This window comes from Arvicola amphibius, chromosome 7 (genome assembly GCF_903992535.2).
Source record: "Arvicola amphibius chromosome 7, mArvAmp1.2, whole genome shotgun sequence".
NCBI lineage: Eukaryota > Metazoa > Chordata > Mammalia > Rodentia > Cricetidae > Arvicola > Arvicola amphibius.
Genome location: NC_052053.1, coordinates 130530273 through 130556408, shown reverse-complemented (window position 1 = coordinate 130556408; position 26136 = coordinate 130530273). Strand labels below are relative to the sequence as shown.

Sequence of the window (26136 nt, the reverse complement as noted above, 5' to 3'; positions counted from 1 at the left end):
TGTGCTCTCCACATTTGAAATTAAGATTTAAGGCTTTTTCAAGTGAGGAAGAGAAGTCATTTTGAATACTGTCATCTTACTTTTGCTGCAATCGCTGCATGATTTCTAAGTAGCAACTGTTCTCTTTTTCCTGTTTTGCATTGCCAGAGGCAAAAACACGTGAAATTATCATTGCATTCTGCCATCTTTTCAGCTGAGACTTCAGATATATATAATTCAAAATTCAAAATATAATTTTTGAAATATGTATATTTCAAAATTAGGCAATATGAGGGAAAGTAGAGTTTATTTAGTACCTGTCATTACTCATCAATAATACCTGTTCAGCTCCTCAATAATACCCATTTATTGGTTTCAAATTGCCTTGACTTTGAGCCACCTGTGTACAGGCCTGAAGAAAGTGGCTTGTAATAAACCTCTTAGGCTCCCACATAGTTCTGTAGTCATTATCTTCTTGCCTGCTGAGTTGAAAATGGAAAGTTCTGTCCAAAAAGTAAATAAATAAGCCCTTTCTTTCTCTCAAATCTCTACTTTAAAAAATTTAAACATATAGAGGGCTTCCCGAGACTCACTAGTCATTGTGGTTGTATTAATAACTGTGAATCTGCTGTTCTCAGAAGCTGGATACATTCTGAAGGGATGAGATACACTGATTTACACTCCAGCATTTCTGGTGGAGTTTGGGAGTTACACTTCCTGCTGAATTTGCACTTCTGAGATGCTGGGAAACACCTGGCACAGTTTTCCTTCTGTGCACACGCCACTCCTCTGTGCTTTGACCCCTCCTCCCCCATGTCGACCGAGGCTGACATCCAAAGAAGCTAGGATTTAATGTTCAGATATTTTATGGGGTTGGCTTGTATACTTTCCAAATTACCTTTGGCACAGAAATCTCACCTGAAGGTTTCCCTTAGGATTTCCAGGTTTTTATGTAGTTCTCTAACCCATCATTAACGGGGAATTCAAATGGTTTGTACTTATAGCAAGAGACATGTGATCCTGAGCAGTTGGTTAGTGATAACTCTGTAATGTCCCTTTGTGGATTTGCCCCCTTTTTTCTCACTAGAGAATAATACGACTTCTGTTTTGTACAGCCAGGGTTATGGCTTCTTAACACTAAGGCTAATATTATGCCTTTAGAAAATTAACTAAACTGCATATGGTGGCAATGCTTTTAATAATCCCAATACTGGAGAAGATAGGGCAGTGGGATTGAGGGTCTGGGCTCAGTCTGGGCTCAATTTTACATAGTGAAACCCCTCATGTGCCAGCTTGGCACACCTCATTGCTGAGCTCTGTGGACCCTGGAGAGTTGGAATGGGGTTGGTTTGACTTGATTATGATGTTGACTATCACAAATGACATCAGTTCTGCTTGTCATTCTCCTTCTGGTCCTGTAATAGAACGTAGACTCTGGACACAGGCTTATCTACTGCCTCATCTCGCATTTGTGTAAACAACAACAACGACAACAACAACAACAACAAAACCCAGGGATGTCTTCATGGTTTTATTTCTCAGGTCCTCAGGCTTCTAGCCTCCGAGTCTGTCTGCTTTCCCACCTGCGTTCTTCCTGTATTTCTTCATTATGTGGCGCCTGGGCAGCTTTTATTCCAGAGAGCGGGAGATGGCAGTAATGAGTGTAAATGCTCTTTTTTGGCCCAAGACTACATAACTACTCTGCCTGCCTTAGCAGCCTTATATGACCGTCTCACATCAGAGATAATAAAAATGGGTATGCCTTGATAGAGAACCCATAGTAGTCATGTGACTGCATTCTGGCCAGTGAAAAATGACTGGGAATCAGGTGCCATTTCTGCTCTGGCCCCTGAAAACCTTTGTGACATTGTGCTCTCTGGTGCTCTTTCAGGTTTCTGACGGGCTTCAGGTGTTTGTGTTCCCTGTTAGGAACTAAATAAACAAAGAAGGTTGTACTTACATGTCTGGAGGCAAGAGGCAAGGCCCCCCCACACACATGGCCTCAGTGGAAGGACACCGTAGTGCTCAGAAGGCAGGGGACAGGAGCAAGGTGAAGGCATCAAAGCTGGCATTGTGTTCCTGCAGAAAGACAAGGAAGGGCAGGTGGACAGGTTTGGACCCAGCCAATCTGCAGTTTTGGAGACTTGATGCCTGGGTCTGATAGCTGGCCTCAGAGTGATTACGGTGTAGGGATACAGTCTCTTAAACTGTATCAGCCTGGCAGAAGAGGGAATAGCTCTGGCTTAGACTGCACATCAAAGGCATGCTCTGGGTTTGGCTTTTGCTGTCTATGGTGCGATAGTCATGGAAGGGGCAGTCTTTGCTGCATGGGAAAACATACAGGTACTTTCTCGTGACGCCTCTGATCCATTCAGCTGCCTATAGCTGCCACTGCCAGCAATCACCCAGTCTGCAGAAACTAGTTCAGGAAAAGATCAAAATGCAGGATTCAAAGCAGAGTTTCTACTGAATGCTTTTAGTGTTCATACTGTCACACACTGGAGAAATTGTAAGTGAGTAGTTTTAGACTAGACCTCTATTTGAATAGAAAGCACAGCAGACAAGCACATACAGGGACTGTGGCCATGTGTTCTTAGATACATATGTTTCTGCATGACGATGCAATAAACTTGTTTGTTAGCCACTGAGATTTTGGGGTTTTCTCCCGAAGCAGTTAGCCGAATTTGATTATATAACAGGACTCAATTCCTTGCTTTCCCCCACAGTCCTTTAAAACCAACCCTGTTACAATGATCTGCCCTTCACCCATGATTAGAAATTCTTCTCTGCTATCCTTTAGTTATTTCATAGATTATTACTAACTGTACTTTGTAGGCTTCTCAGAGAAAGAGACTATTTTCTTCTCATCTACCCATTCACAGGGATGCTGAATAAATGCATATTAAATGTGCTCTTTGAAGCATTAAAGTGTCTGAATAATTAAACTACAGAAATATGCTAAATATTCATTAATCATTTTTTTCTCTCAGACTTTGAGGGTGTTTCTTCACGATTCTGAAAACTTTCTTTGCTCGCTGATGAACTTGTCATGTTCTTTACGGGAGAGGTGTTCAGCCCTTTCTGCCCATGACTCATACTAAGTTACATCTTACTGTGCTGTACACACCTATGCACAGCTGAAACTAAAGCTTCATGTAACAATACTTCAAAGATAATTATCATCATTATGTGCAGTGCCCTCTGATACTTTCAGTTATGTTTGCAGCCCGCTAAATTGATTCTGTGACTCACTCATTGGGCATGACCTGTAGTTTGGAAATTGCTGCTTTCTGGCTGGAGGGAGGCCCGGCAGGATGAAGCAGCTCAGACTGGGCTATAACTAGGGGAGTAGAGTGTGTTTGTCTTTGATGATAAAATTTTAAGTGTGGATTTGTCCCAGGGGTTTAGGCAATAAGGACACGTGAAGGATCTGGAGGCCCATCGTCTATTCTTGGTTTAAAAATTCCTTTTGTAGTTGATGTGATCCTTGGGCCCTTTTCAGTTAACATCACCTGGCATATTTATTAATTATGACTCATGGGCCCCATCTCATACCTATGAAATTGGAATAATTTTCTGAGTACTTTGGGATATGTGTTGTGAGAATTTCTGTAAATAATAACGTTTGAGAATTGTTTTCTTATGGAGAGTTCAAAGTCTGGGTTAATGCAAATTGTTAGAGCTTTGCTAGACTCACAGCTACCTTTATATGACAGTTCCAAGTCTCTTTGTTAGCATTTGATTTCTTACTCTTGAGCTTCAAGAATATGCCCATTTTGACCTTCCTTTTCTTTAAAACAGTATTTTTAGATTTGTCTTTTATTTTTTTATTTTCTGGGCATGTGTTTGCCCTTGAAGAGGGCCTTGAATTACCTGGAATTGGACCAGTGGTTAAGAGCCAATGTGGATGCTGGGAACCAAACCTGAGACCTCTGCGTTAACAACGCCTACTGTGAACGGATGAACTTGTTCTCCAGCCCCGCACCGTCCTCTCACTCACTACACGTTTGTGCCAACCTTAGATGTTTTAATCTTTCATATGCTTATGTCAGTTTATAAATATGCCCTTCGAGTTTTTACTACTTAAGAACTTCATTTTTTTTCTTATGTTTTGTTTTTCACTTTCTGGTCTCTGTATTTTTAAAAGCAAGCATCTTATACTTTCTGTCATTTTAGTTTTTTAAGTAATCTTTTATTTTTTTCAGAAAACAGTCTTTTCCTTCTTTAAAAAAGTAGACTATCTTTTCTGTAATTTTTTTTGTTTTGCTTTTTAGTGGTGCTGGGATTGAACCTAGGGCTTTGCACATGTTAGACAAATGCTCTACCACCGAGCTATATTCCCAGCTGTTTCTGTAATTGTTGATGTTGAGAAAGAAGCATGACCACACGTGTCCTTTGAGCGACTGGCCCGTTCCCTTAGCATGGGAGCCATGATGATTTTTGCTGCAGTGGCTTCTCAGGGAATGAGGCTTCTCTTTTTGATTTGCAGAGTCCTTCTCCCTCATATCTCCCACAATTTTTACTGATGAGTGACTTGCTTTGACCCACGAGACATCAGCAGACAGAATAGAAATCTGGTGTGTGTTCTGAACTGGAAACATGTAAGACCTCAGGTTGCTTGGCTGAAGGAGACACTGGAACCTTGTTGGGATCCTGGCCTGCAAACCTCAGTTAGAGCCCGATGTGTCTGTGCGGTCAGTTTGAGCTGGCCAGCACATTTGCCCTCAGATGATCCCATCCAAACAGGTGACTTCAAGAGATGCCTGTATGGGATCTTCCTACTAAGTGGGGCCCCAAATGCAGAACTGCTGGCAGTGACTTCATCTATCCTTGTAGGACACAGTTTCGCAGTGATTTGTTATAAAACAAAAGATAGCTGAGCAAAACCCAGTAGTGTTTGTCAGGTTGCAAGTCAGTCCCGCAACAAGCAGCATTAGTGCTTGGGACTCTGTGGCTTTGGGGGGCTGGACTTTTGGGAGAGTTTTTTAAATGGCAGGTAACTTGTATTGGAAACCAGGAAGATGGGGAAGGAACTGGTATTAGAGACTGGAATGCAGGTTCCCTTTGTATTACTAAAACAGCCTAAACTGTCATCTTCAGGAACTCTGAAATGGGCGATGTGCACACCTAACAAACCTGCCCATCAGGCTGAGACGAATTTTAGGAGAGAGTTGAAGCTATCAGTTATTTCTGTCTAAGGGATGCAAAGGGAGAGATGGATTTCAAAGGAAAGGAAACACAGATGCCCAAGACTTTACGGGTTAGGAAATTAAACACTGGTTCATTTCTATTTTCCAAGACTTTACAGGTTAGTAAATTAAACACTGGTTCATTTCTAGTTTCCAAGCAGGCAAAAGCATCTCAGAAGAAGAAAGCGTTTGGGGTAGATAGAACACCCTGACTAGAAAATGCTTTAAGATCTCCAAAGGACTGGAGGGGGTGCTTCCTAAATTCAATTGATGTGAGAGACTCTAAGGCCCTTAAGACATTTGGGCCACCGCATCCCAGCCCTTCTGAAAGAGCTAACTGGTATAGTTTAGGGTTGACTGACATGAACCTCAGTTAAGTTAGTAGGAAATCTATGAACTTTCAAAAGATTTACACTAGCTTGTATTAAATCAGTTTAAAAAGAGGCCTAAGTCTCCAACATACGGTGACAGAAAAAAACATTGCCTTTTAAAAAGGAACAGGTCTCCTAGCTTCTAGGCACAGGCCAGGAGCTAAATACCATGGAGAGTCATTCCAGGGAAGAGGAAAAGGCCCTAATGGAACAGTCTTTGGATAAAAGGCTTTCCATGTACAGTGCTGGATTTTGTCAGCAAATGACTTCTCTGCCTGTGAAACCATTTGTGTTTTTATGTCACAAGACTCACTTTCTACTTTAACGGAGCCAAAGCCGTACCCTGGAACCCTCACCTTTGCTTTGCCCTGATGCCTATTGCAGATTAAGGGACTTCGGTCCTCTGTCACAGACTGAAGCTTGGAGTCCTTTGGAACTGTTGCATGTGACATCAGGGCCAGAGAGTGGAGTGTTGCAGATTGTTAGGTTTCCATCCGGCCCTTTTTCCTTGGTACCCAAGCTCTGTGTAGTCTCTACCACACTGTTTCTAGGCTTGGCCAGTTGATCTCCTGTCGCAGGTGGAATAGCAAGCAGGGCTTTTTGGATGCCTACACAGAGAAGCAGGTCCTCCTACAGCCACCTGAGTCACCCAGCGAGGCCAGCACAGGCGAGATTGCACAGTCGTGGGCAGTGATCTGCCCTCTCCGTGTTGGAGTGCTTTGTTTTGTAGCTCTGAGATGAGTCACACGAGGCCTGCGGTTCTTTTGTCGCTTTCCATCTGACGCAGAGCTCAACAATTCATTTTAATAAGCAGTTTGTTTCTAACACAGTTGAACCCCTTAGTTCTGATAGGTTGGCTCCATGCAGCTCAAGGGAAGCACAACCCAAAATTTCTATTGATACCTTTTGAGTGCTGGATTTAAAAATGTTACTTTTATATAAAACAGCATCAAATTCAACAAAAGGAAGCAAAGGGTTTAAAATCTGTTGTCTTTTCTTATTTTTTTGGGGGGGACCCACAGTTTTATTTTCTTTATTTTTCTTTGGTATCCTATAGACACAAAATTCCTAGAGAGCCATGCAATGTCTACCACTTTACAGGTAGCCTTATGAATAGATTAGCACACCGTTTGTACACATCGGGGGAATTAGCCATTTTAGAGTGTTGACTTCTGGCAGAATCATCTAGAGAGCCTTTTCAGGGGCTGGGGATGTAGATGGCTCAGTGGTTAAGAGCACCAGCTGCTCTTCCAGAGGGCCGGGGTCTGATTCCCAGTACCCACATGGCCCCTCTCAACATCTGTAACAACATCTGTAACTCTAATTCTAGGCAATTCAACAGCTGGCTTCCACAACAAGCATAAGGCATGCACACGGTGCACAGATAGACATGTGGGCAAAACACCCATGCGCATGAACAAAAAAGCCTTTCTAAAACCTTATTATTTGAAATCATTCTTCTTTTGTTACTATATGTCTTACTGTGGACATATTATATTTTATGTCAAGGAATATGAATGATAGAGAGAGTAGCTTCTTCTTGGCAAGAAGAATGGTCCATGGAAGAAAAAGCCTTTCATTGTGTTGGAATTTTATTACATACAAAATAATATATATCTTGTCAGTGCATAAAATATTTATATAAATTTTTTATTTCACTAATTTCACATGATCTATTATGTGCCATGAGCTGAGCTATAAACCAGAATATTTACTTTGAATTCTGTGATAGTTACTTATGAAATAACACACATGTATTTAAAAAACAGATTGGTTTTTTAAAATATTTTCAAATTATATATCCTAGGGTGTTGGTGTTGTGTGCATTTGAGTGCAGCTGCCTGAGGAGGCTGGACGCATTAGTTCTACTTGGAACTAGAGTTTCAGGCAGTTTTGAGCTACCTGACCTGGGTGCTGGGTAACTTTCACCCTCACCAAGAACACTCCCTTCACTTAACCTCTGAACCATTTCTCCAGCCCCATACATACAGTTTTTTTTCTTCATTTAAAATTTTTATTCATTTTACATACTACTCACAGTTCCCTCTCCCACTCCTCCCCCCTTCCTGCTGGATCTCCCCCCTAGTCCACTCCTCAAAGGCTAAGGCCTCCCATGTGGAGTCAACAAAGCCTGGCACATTAAGTTGTTGCAGGACAAAGCCCCGCCCCCCTGCATCAAAGTTGAGCAAGGCATCCCACCATAGGGAATGGGCTCCAAAAATCTAGCTCATTTACTGGCAATAGACCCTGGTTACACTGCCAGGGCCCCTCAAATAGACCAAGCTACACAACTGTCGCCCACGTGCAGAGGACCTACTTTAGTCCCCAGCTGTCGGTCTAGAGTTCGTGAGTTCCCACGAGCTTGATTCAGCTGTTTCTGTGGGTTTTCTCATCATGAGCTTGACCGCCACCCCTCCACCTTGCTCACATAATCCTTCCTTCCTCTCTTCGACTGGACTCCTGGAGCTCGACCTGGTGTTTGGCTGTGGATCTCTGCATCTGCTTCCATCAGTTACTGGATGAAGGTTCTGTGATAACAATTAGGGTATTCACCAGTCTGATTATAGGGCAAGGCCAGTTTAGGCACCCTCTCCACCATTGCTTGGAGTCTTAGCTGGGGTCATCTTGTGGATTCCTGGGAGTTTCCCTTGCACTAGGTTTCTCCCTAAACCCATAATGGCTCCCTCTGTCAAGGTATCTCTTTCATTGCTCTCCCACTCTGCCCCTCTGATGTGGGATTCCCCTCTGTATGCTGGGAATACCATTGTTTAATAAAGGAGCTGTTTTGGCCCTGTGATAGGGTAGAGTAGAGATAGGTAGGGAAAACTAACTGAATGCTGGGAGAAAAAAGGCGGAGTCAAGAGAAGTCATGGAGCCACCGCTGGGAACAGATGAGCTGGAACCTTGCTGGTAGGCCACGAGCCTCGTGGTAAAATATAAAATAATAGAAATGGGTTACTTTAAGATATTTCAGAGCAAGCCAGAAATACGTTTAAGCTACTGGCCAAACAGTATTGCAAATAATATAGTTTTGGTGTGTTTATTATGGGACTGGGTGGGACAGAAACCTCATATAACAACCCTCCCAAATCGACCATCCCATTCCCTCATGCTCTCATCCCCCATCCTTTCCCCTCTACTGCTCCCAGTTTACCCAGGAGATCTCATCTATTTCCCCTTCCTAGGGTGATCCATGCGTTCCTCTTAGGATCCTCCTTGTTACTTAGCTACTCTGGGGCTGTGGATTGTAGTCTAGCTGTCTTTACATCTGATATCCACTTATGAGTGAGTACATACTGTGTTTGTTTTTCTGAGTCTCGGTTACCTCACTCAGGATAGTTTTTTTTTTCTAGTTCCATCGATTTGCCTGCAAATTTTATGATGTCATTGGTTTTCAAAGCTGAGTAATACTCCCTTGTGTAAATGTAGCACATTTTCTTTACACACTCTTTGGTTGAGGGCCATCTAAGTTGTTTCCAAGTTCTGGCTATGACAGATAATGTTATGTGAACATAGATGAGCAATCCTTGTATGATTGAGCATCATTTGGGTATATGCCCAAGGGTGGTAATGCTGGGTCTTGAGGTAGATTTATTCCCAATTTTCTGAGAAATCACCATACCATACATAGAGGATTATAGTTATTAAATTATGTACCAAGCCACAGTTGGACTCTTGCAGTCAAGTTGCAGGGAAGAGAATCAATGAACTGTCTAAACAATAGGAGATTATTATAAAAGGAAGATAAACCTTAGAAGTCTGTAAGAAAAGAGTATAAAACCCATTGGTTCAACCCTTAAAAACAACTCATTGCTTGTTCATCATAGAACATTGTGTACTGATTGGTGAAAACTTAGAAATGATAGAATGAAACCACACACCAAAAGTCTACCTTCCAAATTTAGTTCTTTTAATTTGTCTCCCATCTAGTAGTAGTTAAAAGCCCTGATTGGCAGCAATGTTCTAGTCATTGCAATCTAGTAGTGATTTCTGTTAGTCTAATATCTCTCCAGCTGTGTGCAGATGGAGACACAGGAACAGAGAGCAAATGCTTTACCGACAGTTTCACAGATTGAAGCTTTGACTTCAGATGTCAAAATTTGCCTTTCTGAACCTTTGTGGAGTCTCCAGTCTTTGTCTGTACAGTTCTCTCTCCACCCCTTTTCTCTCTTCAGCTGCTGTTTCCACCTTTCCTTCTCTTCTCCTGTCCTTCCCTCTGTTCCCCATTCTCTTTTGTCTAAGTTGGATCATACAATTTGTTTTTTAATTACATTTTTACTCTTTATACCTGGAATACCCTGTATTTTTTCTGCAATGTGATTGCTACTTAGGTTTTTTTTTAGTCTAATGCCACATAATTTAATCACTCTTAAATTATAGTTTAATCAGCTGGCAGTCAGCTGCATGTCTGTCTCCATGCTCCTCCTTCTGATCTATTGCTACAATATTAACAGAGGCTTAGTGCTACATTGTAATGCTTCCTTTGTTATTTACCTCATTTCTGGTCACACAGACTTCCTCTATTTCCTATAGTCATTGGCAAAATGATAAAGTGTAGTCACTGATATGTTTTGAGATACTGCCTTCATATAACTGTTACTACCTTCTGTTATTATAATTGTTCCGTTTTATTGTTGTTCACCTTTCATTGTGCCTGGTTTATAAATCAGGCTGTCATAGATATGTATGTGTAGGGAAGATCTTAGTGTGTGTATATAGAGAGATAGTTTGGTATTATCCAAAGTTCCAGTGTCACTGAGAGTCTTGGGATGTTTCCCTTGTGAATAATTTGTACTACTGTATTAAAGTTGGTGAAGGCTTTTACTCTAACAAATAATGTATAATGAGCACCTTTGATGCATTTATGAGTTCCTCAGGACAGACAACATGCTAAATATGACATTCCTAGGCCTAAGGATAAAATTAGGCTTTAAGCACATTTTAGCAGATTACCTTGCATACAGTTTGCAAAAATTTTTGTTCTTACATGTAATATATGAAAGTGCCTGTAAAATTTCATGTTTCTCTCTATAATAGAATACACAATTGATATCAGGAGAAGGAAAAATTAGCAACTCAATATTTTTCTAAATTAAAATAATGTGATATATGTCTTCCTTTACTATACATATTTATAGATTTATAGTTTCTAATATTTATTTATGTGTGTGTGTGTGTGTGTGTGTGTGTGTGTGTGTGCGTGCGTGCGTGCGTGCACTTCTGCTGTGCAGGCATGTGGAGGTCAGAGGAGGGCTTGCCAGCGCTGGGTCTCTCCTTCCACCATGTAGTTGCCAGTATCCTCAGCTTGTCAGACTTGGCAGCAAGTACCCTTATGCTATGCACAGAGCATCCTGATGTCCCTCCAATCCTAGTAAAAGAAAAATTAGGAAATAATGGTTAAAACTTATAGTTATTTTAATGAGAGTGGGATTTCATGCACTGTTGAAAGGAGAAAATTCATCTGTCTTAGCCAGTGTTATCTTGCTCTGAAGAGATGCCGTGACCATGCCAAAGAAAGCATTTAACTGGGACTTGCTTATAGATTCTGAGGTTTAGTCCGTCCGTTATCATTATGTCAGGGATCATGACAGCACACAGAGAGTTCTACCTCCATTTCTTCAGGCAGCAGGAAGAGAGAGTCTCTGACTTGGAATGGGCCTTTTGAAACCTTAAAGCCCATCCCCAGAGAAACACTTCCTCTCTCACGGCCACGCTTCCTAATCCTTTCCAATGGTGCCCTTCTGTGGTGAGCAAGTGTTAACTCTATGAGCCTATGAGGGCCAATCTCATTGCTACCACCATATCAACACTCTGGCCATTAGTGGAGAATGTTGGAGAGCCACAGGTGGATAAGTAAATAAGTGATTACAACAAAGTCCCCCTACCCTGCACCTGAGATGGACTATCGCCATGTAGCCCTAGTTGGCCTAGAGCTCTGCGTGTAGACCAGTCTAGACCTGAAACCACTCCTTCTGGATGTTGGGCTTAAAGACACGTATCATTAAACCTAGCAGACAACAGATGTATTTTTATAAAAGACTCCCAAGCGTCCTAGTGACTACAGTGTCACTAGGTATGTATGGGAATCAGTTGCTGAGCACAGTGCTTGGCAGGCGATGGCTGCTCTTCTCAGGTGACGGAATGAGGGAAAGGACACCCAGATTGATTCCTGTTGTTGCCCATACTCAGCAAAGGCAGCAGCTTCTCCGTAGGCTGTTCACCTTGTGAGGAAGCAGGGAGAGGTTGGGAGCCCTGTCTGCTCAGAGGGAAGTGATGAGTCAGGCATGAGGGCTTGTTCTGGAAGCTTCGTCATGGTGGGTGGCTTTCAGAAGCTGAAGGATGTGTGAAGGACCAGAACTTAATAAGTATACATTCCTTGTGATTGTTATTAAATCATTTTGCTGGGCTAAGAGCCCTAAATAAAATATTTGGTTGTATTTAAAAATATTTATTTTCTTTTATACATATATTTTCCTTGGTGTATGTGTGGATGTACTACCTGTGTGCAGTACCCACAGAGGCTGAAAAAGGGTGATCCTTGGGAATTTTTAGTTATAGATGGTTGTTATAGATGCTACCTCATGTGGACACTGGGAATTGAACCCAGGTTCTTTGCAAGAGCAGTAAGTTCTCCTGACTGCCATGTTATCTCTCAGACCCTGAATCTGCTTTTGAATTAGATGGCCAGTCACTGTACAGTCAAGTGTTAAAGAGCTATTAGTTGTTAGTCACTGTATCAAGTGTTAAAGTGGTATTAGTTGTTGGTGTTTTATGTGAGAAGAATGCTTCATTTCTTTAAGTTTTGTTAAGACTTGGGTAAATTTATAGTTCATTTTATTATATATACCCAGTCAGATGGATCTGAGAACTCTTAAGAGCCATGCCAATGATAGAGACCTCTGAAGGGCAAGGGAAAAAAGACAATATTCTGTCCACAGTTTTCCAAGGGCTGCACCCAAACAAAAATGATCCTGTAACAGAATATACATGTAAAATTCTTATTACCACACGTTAGTGTAAAGGGCATGTTTTGTGACAGCCTGTGTGTGTGCCATGTGATTTGACTGTATTACCTGTACTAGTTACTTTTCTGATGCTGTGATAGACACCCTGACCGTTGGAATGTAGAGGAGGAGGAGTTGATTTGGGCTTTGAGTTCCAGAGGAAAGAGTCCATCATGGTGGGGAGGGACATAGCAGCAACCAGAGGGCACGGAGGCAGGAAGGAACAGGAAGCTGAACACTCACTTGTGCAAATGTAAACATACAGAGAGAAGATAAGCTGCAAGTTGTGTGAGGTTTTTAATCTTCACCACCTACCCTGTGATAATTTCTGCCAGTAAGTCTGCACTGCCTAATCTACCCCCACCCCCCCGAGCATCACCTACAGCTGGGGACCTTGTGTTCAAGTGCATGAGCCTATGATACATTCTCATTCAAACCACTGTTTTACCTTTCTTTCAGTCTCCTGCCTCGACCAGCTTTCTCTTTGTAAATAACAAAGAGTATCTCTTTTAGAAGTTTGTCTTTTTAAAATTGTAGAGCACCTGAGAGAGAAAGCTTATGCTATTTTGCTGAATTCTTTAGCCAAACATGGTACTCTCCATTCTCATACATTCCCTGCACATGGTTTCCCTCTTCCTTGTTGTTATATAATGTGCACACTTGCCATATTCTCTCCATCTGTTCATCTCTTAATGGGTATCAGGCTGATGACATATTTCGTCTGTCCTGGCTAGTGTTGTACCTAATGAGAAGGTGGGCATCTCTGTGTGATGACCATGATTCCCTCAGATACATAGCCAGGACTGGAATGACTGGGTTCTAGAGTCGTGTGTGTGTGTGTGTGTGAGCTTGTGTTTAGGTGCACATGTGTATATGTATGTATGTGAGCTTGTTGTAGGTGTACGTGTATATGTATGTGTGTATTTGTGTAGGCCAACCTTGATGTTGGGATTCTTCTTTGATTGCTCCTCTGCCTGATTTCTTGAGGTAAGATCTCTCCGTCAAGCCCAGCGTTCTGGAGTAAAGCTGGTCTTCCTAGCTATCTGGCTCCAGCTATTCCTTGTCCCTACCTTCAGCACCTGGAGTTACAGGGGCTCAGCACCATTCAGCCTTTACATGGGTTCTCAGCATCACTCTGCTCCTCTTGTTTGAGCTGCGAACCCTTTAGCTGCTGGTCCATCTTCCTGAGCCTGAGGACATTTTCATGTATACTTATCATTTTGTGCATCCTAAACATGTTTGGATTAATTCCAAATTGAACAAGGAAGGCCCCAAATAAAAGGATGCTGACATTTTTCTGCTTAAGCAGAGTGAAGAGACATCCACCAGGAATTTAGAAATGAACTTTAAAATGACCTTCCATGAAGAGAGCAACGGGCAAAGTGCTCTGTGAGGCTTAGTTTTGTCTTGACCTTGTGGGATGTGGTACTGGGTTTTGCTTTGCTTTATTCTATTGTTAGCCCCATTGTCATCTCATTTGTTGACTTCTACACTGTATCGTGTGCTGTGTTAAGATCTCGTGGATTGCTGCTTTCTCATGCAACCCTCATTTTATAAATGAAGAAATGAGGCTTCAAACTGTTGAATAATTTGCCAGATATGACTAGTATGGAATTGGAGCCAGCGGCTCAGAAGCAGCGTTCTCTCTTTAGTGCATGGCCTGTTCCAAAGACTTCTCCTGGTTATTTCTTGCCTGGTAATGTTAGGCACTGACCTCAGGGTCCGGAACATGTCAGGCATGTGCTCTCTGACTGACTTCTATGCCCCTGGGCACACCATGTGTGGTCTTTAGCCTTTCGGTTCAGGGTCGGACAGTGGGAAGAAGTGAGTGTGAGAATGCCGGGTTTCGAGGGGAAGACAGACAGTGGGTCCTGCAACCCTTCTCTAGCCATCCTGGGGTCAGCATTACCTTCGCCCTGGTTCCCAGGGCTCTTCAGTGCCGGCAGGAATGTCATAGACACATCGATCTCATCTTCTGAGATCTGGGTAGACATACCTGTAATCATGGAAGTTTTTTTTTTAATTTTTTTTTTTTTGCTTTATAAACTTTGTTATTTGAAATTATTCGTAATTTTGAGATAGTCTCTAGAAATGTGGGGTGAAAAATGTTAACAGTATGACAGGATGTAGATTGTCTCATCAAATCAAAATCAAAGTTTATGACTTAATTTAGATTTTCTTTTTATAACTTCTTTGATTAGGAATGATTGCTTGTTCTGTCTAAAGAACACAGTTCCATCCACATAACGAATGGAACTTGTCAAATTTCTAAGCAATAACATAGTTTACTAATTTTTGTAAAATACCATCAATCAATTTAGATGTTCTTAGCTTTCCATGTGAAATCATCATTTTGAAGTTAGTGAATTATTATTTTTAAAAATAGTTTTGGAGAAGTCAGAAAGTCTATCCTATATGTATATATATGCATATATATATATACATATATACACACACAGACACACACACACATATGAGTACCAAGAGCTATATGGCTTTTCACACAATATGAACAATTTCTCAATTCAGGTAGTACACTCTTAATGGTGTCTGACCTGTCCATGTAAGCGTTGTTTTGGTTCCTGCATGTACACTATGGTTACTTATTCTGTCATGGTTGCCATTATTCCACTGTGGGTAATAGCAAAGCACTGTTGAACTTTATCCCCAATGACGACCTTGTCCTACTTGATAACACACAAGAAGTTTCTTACTCAGGCAGCCAAAATGCATCCTGTGGAAGAGATGCATCATACATTGTTGTTTACATATGTGTGTTGTTTGGGAACTGTGTTTGAAGTCTCTTTAATCTCCTAACTTTCTACTATAGTAATGAGATTAAGTATAGGAGGCTTTTAAGATATGAGAAACCTGTGCATGAGCGAGACAGTCATATCTGTAGGAAGATATCTATTGAATGCTATCATTGAATTACCTAAACTGCTGTGGGAGTACAGATGGGGGAATAATTAATTCAACCTTGAGGAGGAATGGAATAGTAAGAGAGAGTTCCATTGCTTCCTTTGTAAATGCAACAAGGTTTTCCTGGTGGTAGCTGCAGACTCCACCATTTCATTGTGAGAGATCCGAGCGCTGCCTTCTGGGATTTTCTTTGTCCCCTACACGTATCTGTTGTTTACACCGCCCTACTTGTTGTTTCTAATAATTAAGCTCAGAGAAACTGGAAAGATGGGTGATTCTGTAAGGGAGGGGAGGACTTGAGTGTCCCCAGCCTTAGAATATGAGGTTCTAAGTTCTGAAGTTTTACAAGTAATTGTAGGTATTTAGTTCGTTATTATTTTTTTCTGTCGTAGAGGAGTGACTGAACCCAAGCTAGCTTTTCAAAAAAGATGCAGACTTTTACAAATGGGAAAAGGACAGAATGAGAGGCCAATGATGGGTTCTCAAAGATAGAGTTAGGATCTTGCAGTGTGTGGAGATAACACAGATATGATAGTATATATAAGTGACCCCAAAAACTCTACCAGGGAACTCCTACAGCTGATAAATGCCTTCAGTAATGTGGCAGGATACAAGATCACCTCAAAAAAAAAAATCAGTAGCCCTCCTATATACAAATGATAAGCTGAGAAAGAAATCAGAGAAACATCACCTTTCACAATAGCCACAAATAACATAAAATATCTTGGGGTAACACTAACCAAGGAAGTGAAGATCTATTCAATAAGAACTTTAAGTCTTTTTTTTTTTTTTTTTTTGGTTTTTCGAGACAGGGTTTCTCTGCAGCTTTTTTAGAGCCTGTCCTGGAACTAGCTCTTGTAGACCAGGCTAGCCTCGAACTCACAGAGATCTGCCTGCCTCTGCCTCCCGAGTGCTGGGATTAAAGGCGTGCGCCACCACCGCCAGGCGAACTTTAAGTCTTTGAAGAAAGAAATTGAAGAAGATACCAGAAAATGGAAAGATCTTCCATGCTTTGGGGTAGGTAGGATCAACATAATAAAAATGGCAATCCTACCAAAAGCAATCTATAGATTCAATTCCATCCCCATCAAAATCCCAACACAATTCTTCACAGGCCTTGAAAGAACAATAATCAACTTCATATGAAAAAAACCTCAGGATAGCCAAAACAATCCTGTACAATAAAGGAATTTCCATCCCTGACATCAGACTCTATTACAGAGCTACAGTAATGAAAACAGCTTGGTAGTGGCATTAAAAAAAAAAAGAGGTTGGCCAATGGAATCAAATTGAAGACCCTGATATTAATCCACACACCTATGAACCCCTGATTTTTGACTAAGAAGCTATAATTATGCAATGGAAAAAGCAAAGTATCTTTAACAAATGGTGTTGGCATACTGGATGTCAACATGTAGAAGAATGAAAATAAATCCATTTTCTATCCCCATGCACAAAACTCAAGTTCAAATGAATTAAGGACCTCAATATAAATCCTATCACACTGAACCTGATAGAAGAAAAAGTAGGGAATAGCCTTCAATGCAAGGGCACAGGAGATGACTTCCTAAATATAACCCCAGTAGCATCAATAAATGAATGGGACCTCCTGAAACTGAGACGCTTCTGTAAAGCAAAGAACACAGTCAATAAGCAAAAAGGCAGCCTACTGAGTGGAAAAGATCTTCACCAACCCTACTTCAGACAAAGGACTGATCTCCAAAATAAATAAAGAACTCAAGAAATTAGACATCAAAATTCTAAATAACCCAATTAAAAAATGTGGTACAGAACTAAACAGAGAATTTTCAACAGAAGAATCTCAAATAGCTGAAAGTCACTTAAGGAAATGTTTAACATCCTTAGTGATCAGGAAAATGCAAATCAGAAAAACTCTGAGATACCGTCTTACACCTGTCAGAATGATTAAGATCAAAAACACCAATGATAGTTTATGCTGGAGAGGATCCATTGCTGGTTGGAATGTAAACTTGTACAACAACTTTGGAAATCAGTATGGTGGTTTCTCAGAAAATTGGGAATCAACCTACCTCAGGATCCAGCAATACTGATGTTGGGCATATACCGAAAAGATGCTCAATCATACTACAAAGGCAAATGTTCATAGCAGTATTATTTGTAATGGCCAGAACTGGAAACAACCTAGATGCTCCTTTACCGATGAATAGATAAAGAAAATGTGGCAATTTATACATTAGAGTACTACTCAGCTGTAAAAAAAAAAAAAAAAAAAAACAAAAAACAAAAAACAAAACAAAACAAAAAAAAACCTGACATCTTGAATTTTGCATGCAAATGGATGGAACTAGAAAGCACTATTCTTAGTGAGATAACCCAGACCCAAAACGTTGAATATGTTATGTACTCACTCATAAGTGGATACTAGCTATAAACAAAGCATACTGAGCCTGTAGTTCATGATCCTAAAGATGCTAAATAATAAAGTGAACCCTAAGAAAAACATAGATCCAACTGGAAAGTCGAAATAGACCACCATAAGTCTTATAAAGGAAACCATTAATTTGGGGCTTGCTTATAGTTTAGAGGTTTAGCCCTTTGACATCATGTTGGGAAACATAGTGGCATAGGCAGACATAGTGCTGGAGAAGGGAGAGAGAGAGGGAGGGAGAGAGAGACGGAGACAGAGACACAGAGAGACAGAGAGAGACAGAGAGACAGAGAGAGAGACAGAGAGAGAGAGACAGAGAGAACATGTCATTGAGCCTGGCTTGGGCTTCTGAAACATCAAAGCCCACCCCCAGTGACATACTTCCTCCAACAAGGCCACGCCTCCTAATCCTTTCATAATCCTTTCAAATAGTGCCATTTTCTGGTGACCCAGCGTTCAAATCTGCCAACATATTGGGGGTCATTCTCATCCAAACCACCACATGCTCGGGGCTCCAAACAATGTTTCTGGTTTTAGAGTTTAAATGTATAAATGGGGTAACAATAAAAGAAAATGCTGCTCATTTTCAATTTAAAAATGCAATTATGTGAGAGTATGCTGAGTGCTGTGTATGGAGCACTTTGGATTTACCATCGAGAAGAAAGTGACTTGAGGCTGCAAGGTCTCTCCCTGAACTCAGGGCTCACTGATTCTTGCTATTCTAGCTAGCCTGTTTGCTTCAGAGTTCCCTTCTGTCTGTTTGGGAAATGCTGGGATCGCAGATGGGTACCGCACCCACCCTGCTTCAACCTGGATTATGGAGATCTGAACTCTAGGCTTCATGTTTGCAGAACAAGTGCTTTATCTTGAACATCACCCGAACCTTCTCCCCAGCTCGGAATTTTTAGCCAAAGTCAAGCTCTTTAGAGTTTTCCTGCAGTGTATACTGTTCTTGTTTAGGGGTTAGAACAAAGAGGGAGCTGGGAAAAGTATACATACAAATCTGTAATTGAGATTGTCATGTAGAATATCAATAATAGATCTTTTTGAAATGGTGACTATGGGCTAGGATATAATCACTTTAAAGAATTATCTCATCATGGTTAAACACACACATTTAATCGCTCACACCCCCTCCCCTACCCCCGGAGGCTGAGGGAAGCCATTTAGGGCTACAGAGTGAGGAGGAAAGAAGCGAGTGACCTCACTAGATTAGAGTGTTTTAAAGCTCATCAGAATGACTGGCTGTCTAGAGAGCAGTGCATGGTGAATGCTTAGCAGGTACTGATCACCATCTTATTAATTGGGTACTAGTTACTAATCACCATCATTCTGCTAGTATAAGAAGGCAAGGCAAAGGTGAATAACTTGCTTATGACTTGCCTGGAAAGCAATGGCAATTCGAGGGGAGATACTGGTTAGTGTAGACATATTGTGAGCTAGGCGGTGACTGTGCTTGAAATATGATGACATATCATATATGAAAACTACTCTGAGAAGACGGAGAGAAATGCCATGTGGTTTGGTGGTTGGGAATAAAGCCATCCCTAAACTCTCAAGCGGGTTGACTGCAACAGAGGTAATTGACTCAGAAGAAGATAAGGAATAAGACATTAAGCTCTATTTTACTCACGTTGAGATTTGATGTCACACAGTCAAGTAAGGTAACAAGCAAGGAATGCAGAGCTAAGCAGGGTGGTTAGGAGTTGTGCAAATGTGAATGATTGGTGGAGTCTCTGCTGGGGGGTGTTTGAAGTTTCCACTGGCAGCAAAGTGGGGTTTCCCCCCTACACAAACCTGCAGAGTTAAAAATAAAGTCATGCTAAAATCTCTGTGTAAAATGACTATATCTTTACCCACACGTACTTTAAAGGAAACCTAGTGCTATCCTAAGAGTCTGTTTTATATTTGTTTTTCCTGTCTGTGTGGTATTTGTATATGCATACACATATGCTTGTGATATACATGTGTGTTTGTGTGTGTATGGAGACCGAGACGGACACTGGGTATCTTCCTCATTCTTACTCAGATGCTCTCCACCAGTTTTTTTTTTTTTAATTTCTTTTTTGAAACCAGATCTCACTGAATAGCCCTGGCTGGCCCGGACTCCCTATGTAGATCAGCTTTAAGTACAGAGATTCATCGGCTGTTTTCTTTCACACGCTGGGATTGAAGCCGTGTGCCACTGTATCTGGCCACTTTTTAAAATTGCTCTCTTATTTTATTTCTAAACTTTCCCTCTGACCTTTAAAATCAGGTTGTTGAAAATGTTGTTTCATGGAACTCCGCAAGCCTTACAGCTGACAGGGAAACATTTGGCACGAGCTGCAGAGTGAAACTCGGTCAGCACCACTCTAGCAGGTGCCGGGTCCAGAACTTTCAGAGTCTGACCTTGAGGTTTATTTTTTATTATGCAGTAAACACAGTAACACATTGGGAAACATCTCCATGTGACAGTTATTACAACAAAGCTTCAGGGATGACTACACCTAAACTCCCTTTCAAAACACCCCTCTATAGCAAAGATCTTCAGAATGAGTTCTGTTGATGATAAACAGTGCTCAGGGCACGGGTATCAGGTGGAAGGATCTTTAATAAGCATAAGGATAGATTCAGTAGACAGAGAATGCACAGTACATGCAACTTCCTTCATAAGAAAGGGTTCCACTCACTGAGGGACAAAGCTCAGGAGTCAGCCTAAACGGTACTCAGGATTTAGGGGAATTCAGGGGAAGGCTGATTCCACAGAATAGCAAAAACATCACCAGGTTGTTAGACAATATCCACTCCAGCCTTCCTGGTGGAAAGGCAGCCTTTCCTTCCCTTGAAGAAGATTAGAAGATTGCATGTTTAGCAATTCTGGTTCCCCCAATGCTTTCTCTAAGCTGTGCCTCCTCCAGTTTAAGACAGTGTATTTTTATTATAGCCACTCCTCCGACAATGTCTTCTAGACCCCTCCCTTCCTCTCTACCCACTCAGCTTTGCGTCCTTTAAAAAAATCAGGTCCAGTTTCTGCTGTTCACATACCTGATGGGCACTGAGTCCTACCTCTAGCTGAGGAACCCATGGAGGGCAGATGGGCATTGAGTCCCACCCCTAGCTGAGGAACCGTTGGCCACTGAGAGCTGTTGAAGAGGGAGACTTTTCTTTCAGAATGTGGCCCTTGGTAGGACAACCACAGTCCCATGGATGGTTCCAAATCTACCTCATTTTTTTCTGAGGCTGCATCTATAACTGAAGCTGAAGCTCACTGATTTGGCCGGGGTAGCTGGCCAGTAGCTCCCAGGGCTCTGCTCCTTTACCTCCCAGAAGCTGGGGTTACAGCAAACATAACCGTGTCTTTTCTGGGCTGTGGGGGTTCTGAATTCTGGTCCTTTGGTGTGTGCAGCAGGCACTTTTCCCATGAGCCATCTCCATGGCCCCTGATCCCCAGGAACCTGAAAGCATTTGCCACTGTTGTTTCGGGCATGGCTGCCTGGCCTTTACTGTTTTTCCTGGCCCGTGACTTGGTTGTGTTTCCTCTGTGGTCATCATTAGCCTTGCAGCGAAACAATGACCTCACTCTGGGGACCCTTCTGTCCTCACAGAACTCGCTGCCCCTCACGTCTACACTTTCTGTCAGCAGTAGAAACACTCTTCATCCTTCATGTTTTCTTCCTCCTCGTTCCTTCTGGACGTGTTATCCATGAACTGTGTTGTTGCTCCATGCACATAGCATGGCACACGGGTGACATTTCTGTAGCTAAGCGAACTCTGTGCGTCTCAGTCATTGCTTCGTTCATCCTTAGGCACGACCAGTATTGTCTGAATTTTGGGAGGAAGGTCAGTTTCTCTCCTCAGGCAGAGACCAGGACCTTTGGTACATACGCTTGGAAAAAGAGGGATGGAAGGGTGGAAATGTGTATTTTAGTGATTTTCCCATCCTTGTCTTTCCTACTCCTGGTGGTTCCTCATGTAGATGTTTTGCTGGGTGACATTAGATTATTTCCTTCTTTTCCACAGGGAACGATGATGTGAGAGTAGGTCCCACCAGAATATTATCCTAGGATAATTAAGTCCATCTTTGCACATATTTTCATTATTCATAAAACTTTTTTGTATCTCTCTACTAGAATTTAGTAATTCATTTCAGTCATATTTTCCTTGCAAATAAGTATTGGTTGAAAGGTTTCTGTACCTGGATATTGGGTTCTTCTGCCAAAGTAATAAATCAGATCAGGCCAAATTAATGAGTCTGGGTTTAATTCGAGCAAAACGTTCCCTGGGTGGTTCTAGTAGAAAGAAAACAAACCACATGGGGAAACCACGTGGCAAGTCGGGGAGTCGGGGAACCTCATCTTAAATAGCCTGTGGGTGTGGTCCTGGGCATCTCCTGGGGAGGAGCCACCCTTTCTAGGGCTTTCTGAGACAGGGCCGGGTTTGGAAGGAGGGGGAGGGGGAGGAGGCTTTACCCAAACATTGGTAACTTATTTACTTATTCTGTTACATTTTGGAAAAATCCTAGTTAGCCTGTTTGAAAACTCATTTGTTCTTATTCGAGTCTTGTAATAGGTTTGAAAGGTAGGATTTTTTAAAACTGAATTCTGCTGCATAAAAACTGAAAACAATTGCAAGTGACGGATGCATCTCTTCTTTGCAGCCTTCTCTGAACCCCGGGGGAAGCCAGTCCTCCGATGTGGTCCTACTGAACCACTGGAAGGTGCGGAATTTCGAAGTCCAGCGTGGAGACATTGTGTCGCTGGTGTAAGTAATCCAGAAACTCATTGTGTTTGCATTTCTGTGCTTTGGGATTTCACTGACAATTTACTGCTGATATTTGCCAAGTTATGAAATTAAGGAGTGCATCTTAAATACGATCAGTATTGATATATAGCAATGATCAAAAAGGTTTTTTTTTACTTAATATATGTCAGTTGGATGACATAATTTGTAAATTTTGTTTAATGAAATGTTGAGTAGAAATTATGCTTGTGATATTATTTTGCAGTATTTTACAAATTTGCATCTTGGTAAGCAAACTTCTGTGCTATGTTTTACTACTTTTGGAAAGAAATAATTCTTAGGAGATGATAATTATAAGATGCAATGTACTTGTGTATGTTGTGATTTTACCTGGGGAAAAAAGTTTGAAATAGTAGTATTCTGGACTTCTGTTGGCATCAAAAGATGGCGCTGTTTCTCTGTAAAACGTTGTGGCTGGGCGGGACTAGAGATTGTACCCGAGTGTTGGCTGTAGAGGAGTGTCAAAGTGTCCATAACTGACACGGTGACATAGTGCACTTCTGCATGTGGTTGAGTGGTTTATAGTCCAAATTTTGATTTGTTTTTTTTTTTTTTTTTTAAAAAAAATAAGTCTACCCAGAACAGACTGCAGCAGAACTTGCTTAATTTATTCTGGCTGGAGCTGTTTCTAAGAGCTGTTCTAGTAGGATGCTTGTTCCAGAGGCCAGCGCGGGGAGCTGCAGCTGATGTGGTGCACTTAGTGTTTATTTTCGCGACCGTAAAACCTCTTGTTGAGTGAGAAGCTTTCTCTTCCCCAGTCATTCCTTTCTCATGAGCTGGAACGAGATTTTTTTCTTGTTGAATGATAATTTTAATAGGTAGAATAATCCATTATCAACTTGCTTGTCTTTACCTGTAGACAATTTTACTGCTGGACATAGGTATTCTGTAAGTGTGTCACCTTCAAGACTGCTCTTACCAGGGTTCATTTGAAACCACATTACCTACATCTGGTCAGTAGGTAATGGGATACAGGGGAGTGGAATGATGGCAGACAGCCAGGGATAGGATTTAAATGCTTCTGAGGTTCTGAGTATTTTCTTTGATGTTAATCTACTCTTTGGAGTGTACGTTTACTTTGTCATTCAGTGCAGTGTGTTTTTGCTACCCTCTGATAGGCCTCTCCGCGTGGAATAAGCCTATCATGTCTACATTGCTTTTTGCCTTTCGTTTGACAAGTTTACATCCTTGCTTAGTTCTTGACGAAGAGGATACCCACCCAAGAGAAAGAAGCCGTGTAACAGTGGGCAGCTGGGCAGTTCTCTCCCTAGGAAAACAAGCTGGCTGTCTCTAAGCAGGCACATTTGAATAGGGCATCAGAAACTGTGAGATGACTCCTTGAAATTCAGGGTTGTGAGTCCATAAGAATACCCTGACATGCCATCATTTATTTCTAAAGGAACACACAGCTCTTTTAGGTAATTGTTGTAGTGATTGATATTTATTATACAAATTAATGTAAATGATTATTTGTATTCAAATCGGGATTGGGAAATTATGGCTACTACAGGTGAAGTATATTATTTATTTGTTTATTCAGAGACAGGGTTTCTCTGTGTAACAGTCCTGGCTTTCCTGGAACTCAATCTGTAGACCAGGCTGGCCTGGAACTCAGAGAGATCCACCTGCCTCTGCCTCCCGAGTGCTGGGGTTAAAGGTGTGCGGCACCGTGTCCTGCGGGTGAAGCACATTTTTAACGGGTCAGTGCTGTGTCTTCATCATGTAGAGATGCCGTAACTCCATTTCATATACTCTGTCGCTAGCAGGCCTCATTTGCATAAAAGAACGCTTAGTGTTGGGATTATGTTATTCAACAACAAATATTTATTAATCCAGTCCTGTGCTGGCTGTTTCAAACTTAGTTTGGTTGTCTATTCCTTAGCTTGAGGTTGTACTATGAAAGCTATATTGTGTTATGGTATTTTTTGTCTAGTTTTATGAGCAAACTGCTTTCAGACATATGTCCTTATATTTTCCTACAATCTGTAGACTGCTTCATTTGAAAAGATTGGTGTTGGTGTGATAAACTTTCACCTATATATTTAATCCATGCTAAGCAACACTGAATACATGGTTCCTTATAAAAAGCTTCTCTGTGGCTTCTAATATGGAGGATAATTTTTATTGCTTTGTTGAGAGATTGTTGGCCAAGGCTGTTTCTCAAAGCTTCCAAGGCAGGTCTGAAGGGGGAGCAGGTACGCCCTGGAATATGCCCCCTTATGTCTCTTTCTCTTTTCCTGTCTTTTTCTTTTTGAACCCTTGGTCCCAGTGGAGTTATTGTTTAAGTATATTATTCAGTTATGTTAATTCTGGAGGAATATTTACCCAGTCACATGAAAGGCAAGGCACAGTATCATTTGCTGTCATTAAGTCCTTAGTATTACTGAGTGTGTGTGGGTGGCACTGTACTCTCTTAATGGATTTGCAGTCTAATAGTAGTGCTTAAGGTGGATTTTCTATACCTTGGAATTGACTTTTTATTAACCTGTGTGATGGCCTTACTGCAATTGGCTTAGCATAGGAATCACAGTTTCTCAAAGAATATATCACCTGGCAAGTCCAATGGGATAGAGATGCTTTATAGTAAATCTTAAATAATCACATTTATGTTTGAATGTTTTATTCTGAAATAACATTAAACCTAAAGAAAGCCTGTAAAGTAGCATAGAGAGTGCCCTTCTACCTCTTCCACTGTGAATAAAATCGTACACAATCAGAGTAAAAGTACAGTTATTCAAAGTAGGGAGTGGCATTGATAGAATATGTTTAACTGTGTGCTTTAGTCATTCACCAGCCTTTTGACTAATAATCTTTTAGATTTCCCTGGGCCAAAGTATATTGCATTTTATTTTATTTTTCATTTCTCTTTGGTCTTCTCTAGACTGTGACAGTTCTTTTTGTGATTTTGTCTTTTATGAACTTAACACCTTTGACGTTACTGGCGAGTTGCTTTTCAGAACGAGGCTCTGCCATCACAGTTTTCATGGCTGTTCAGCTTTTGAATGGGGGTGGGAGTTGCTGAGGAAGGCACAGCAGCGCTGACAGCTGAATAAAATGGAGACACAGGCAGAAAAGGCAGTGTGGCCAGTGGGGAAGATGGGGGAACTGATTATAGGGTCAGTTTTTTAAATCTACAATCCTACCCCTCACTCCCGTGCTTTTGGTTAAGTTCTGTTTTGTAGGGGGGAGTTTGAGACAGGGTTTCTCTGTGTAGCTTTGGTGTCTGTCCTGGAACTAGCTCTTGTAGACCAGGCTGGCCTCGAACTCACAGAGATCTGCCTGCCTCTGTCTCCTGGGTGCTGGGATTAAAGGTGTGTGCCACCACCATCTGGCCTAGTTCTTTTAGCTATAAGTCCCCCCATATATATATACGTGTATATATATACATATACATACATACACTCACACACACATACATATTCTATATATACAATATATATATAGAATATGTATATATATAGAATATATATATATATATG

The 26136-nt window shown here is 41.3% G+C and overlaps 1 protein-coding gene across 4 annotated transcripts in view; it reads left to right on the top strand.

Annotated features, from left to right (window-relative positions):
- The window catches only part of Immp2l (inner mitochondrial membrane peptidase subunit 2), an 811392-nt gene that overhangs the window by 49708 nt on the left and 735548 nt on the right, over positions 1-26136 (top strand). For all 4 annotated transcript variants that reach the window (XM_038337160.1, XM_038337162.1, XM_038337163.1 and 1 more), the window contains exon 4: positions 22515-22618. In XM_038337160.1, the coding sequence (XP_038193088.1) occupies positions 22515-22618 (104 nt within the window). The remainder of the gene's footprint in view (positions 1-22514; positions 22619-26136) is intronic.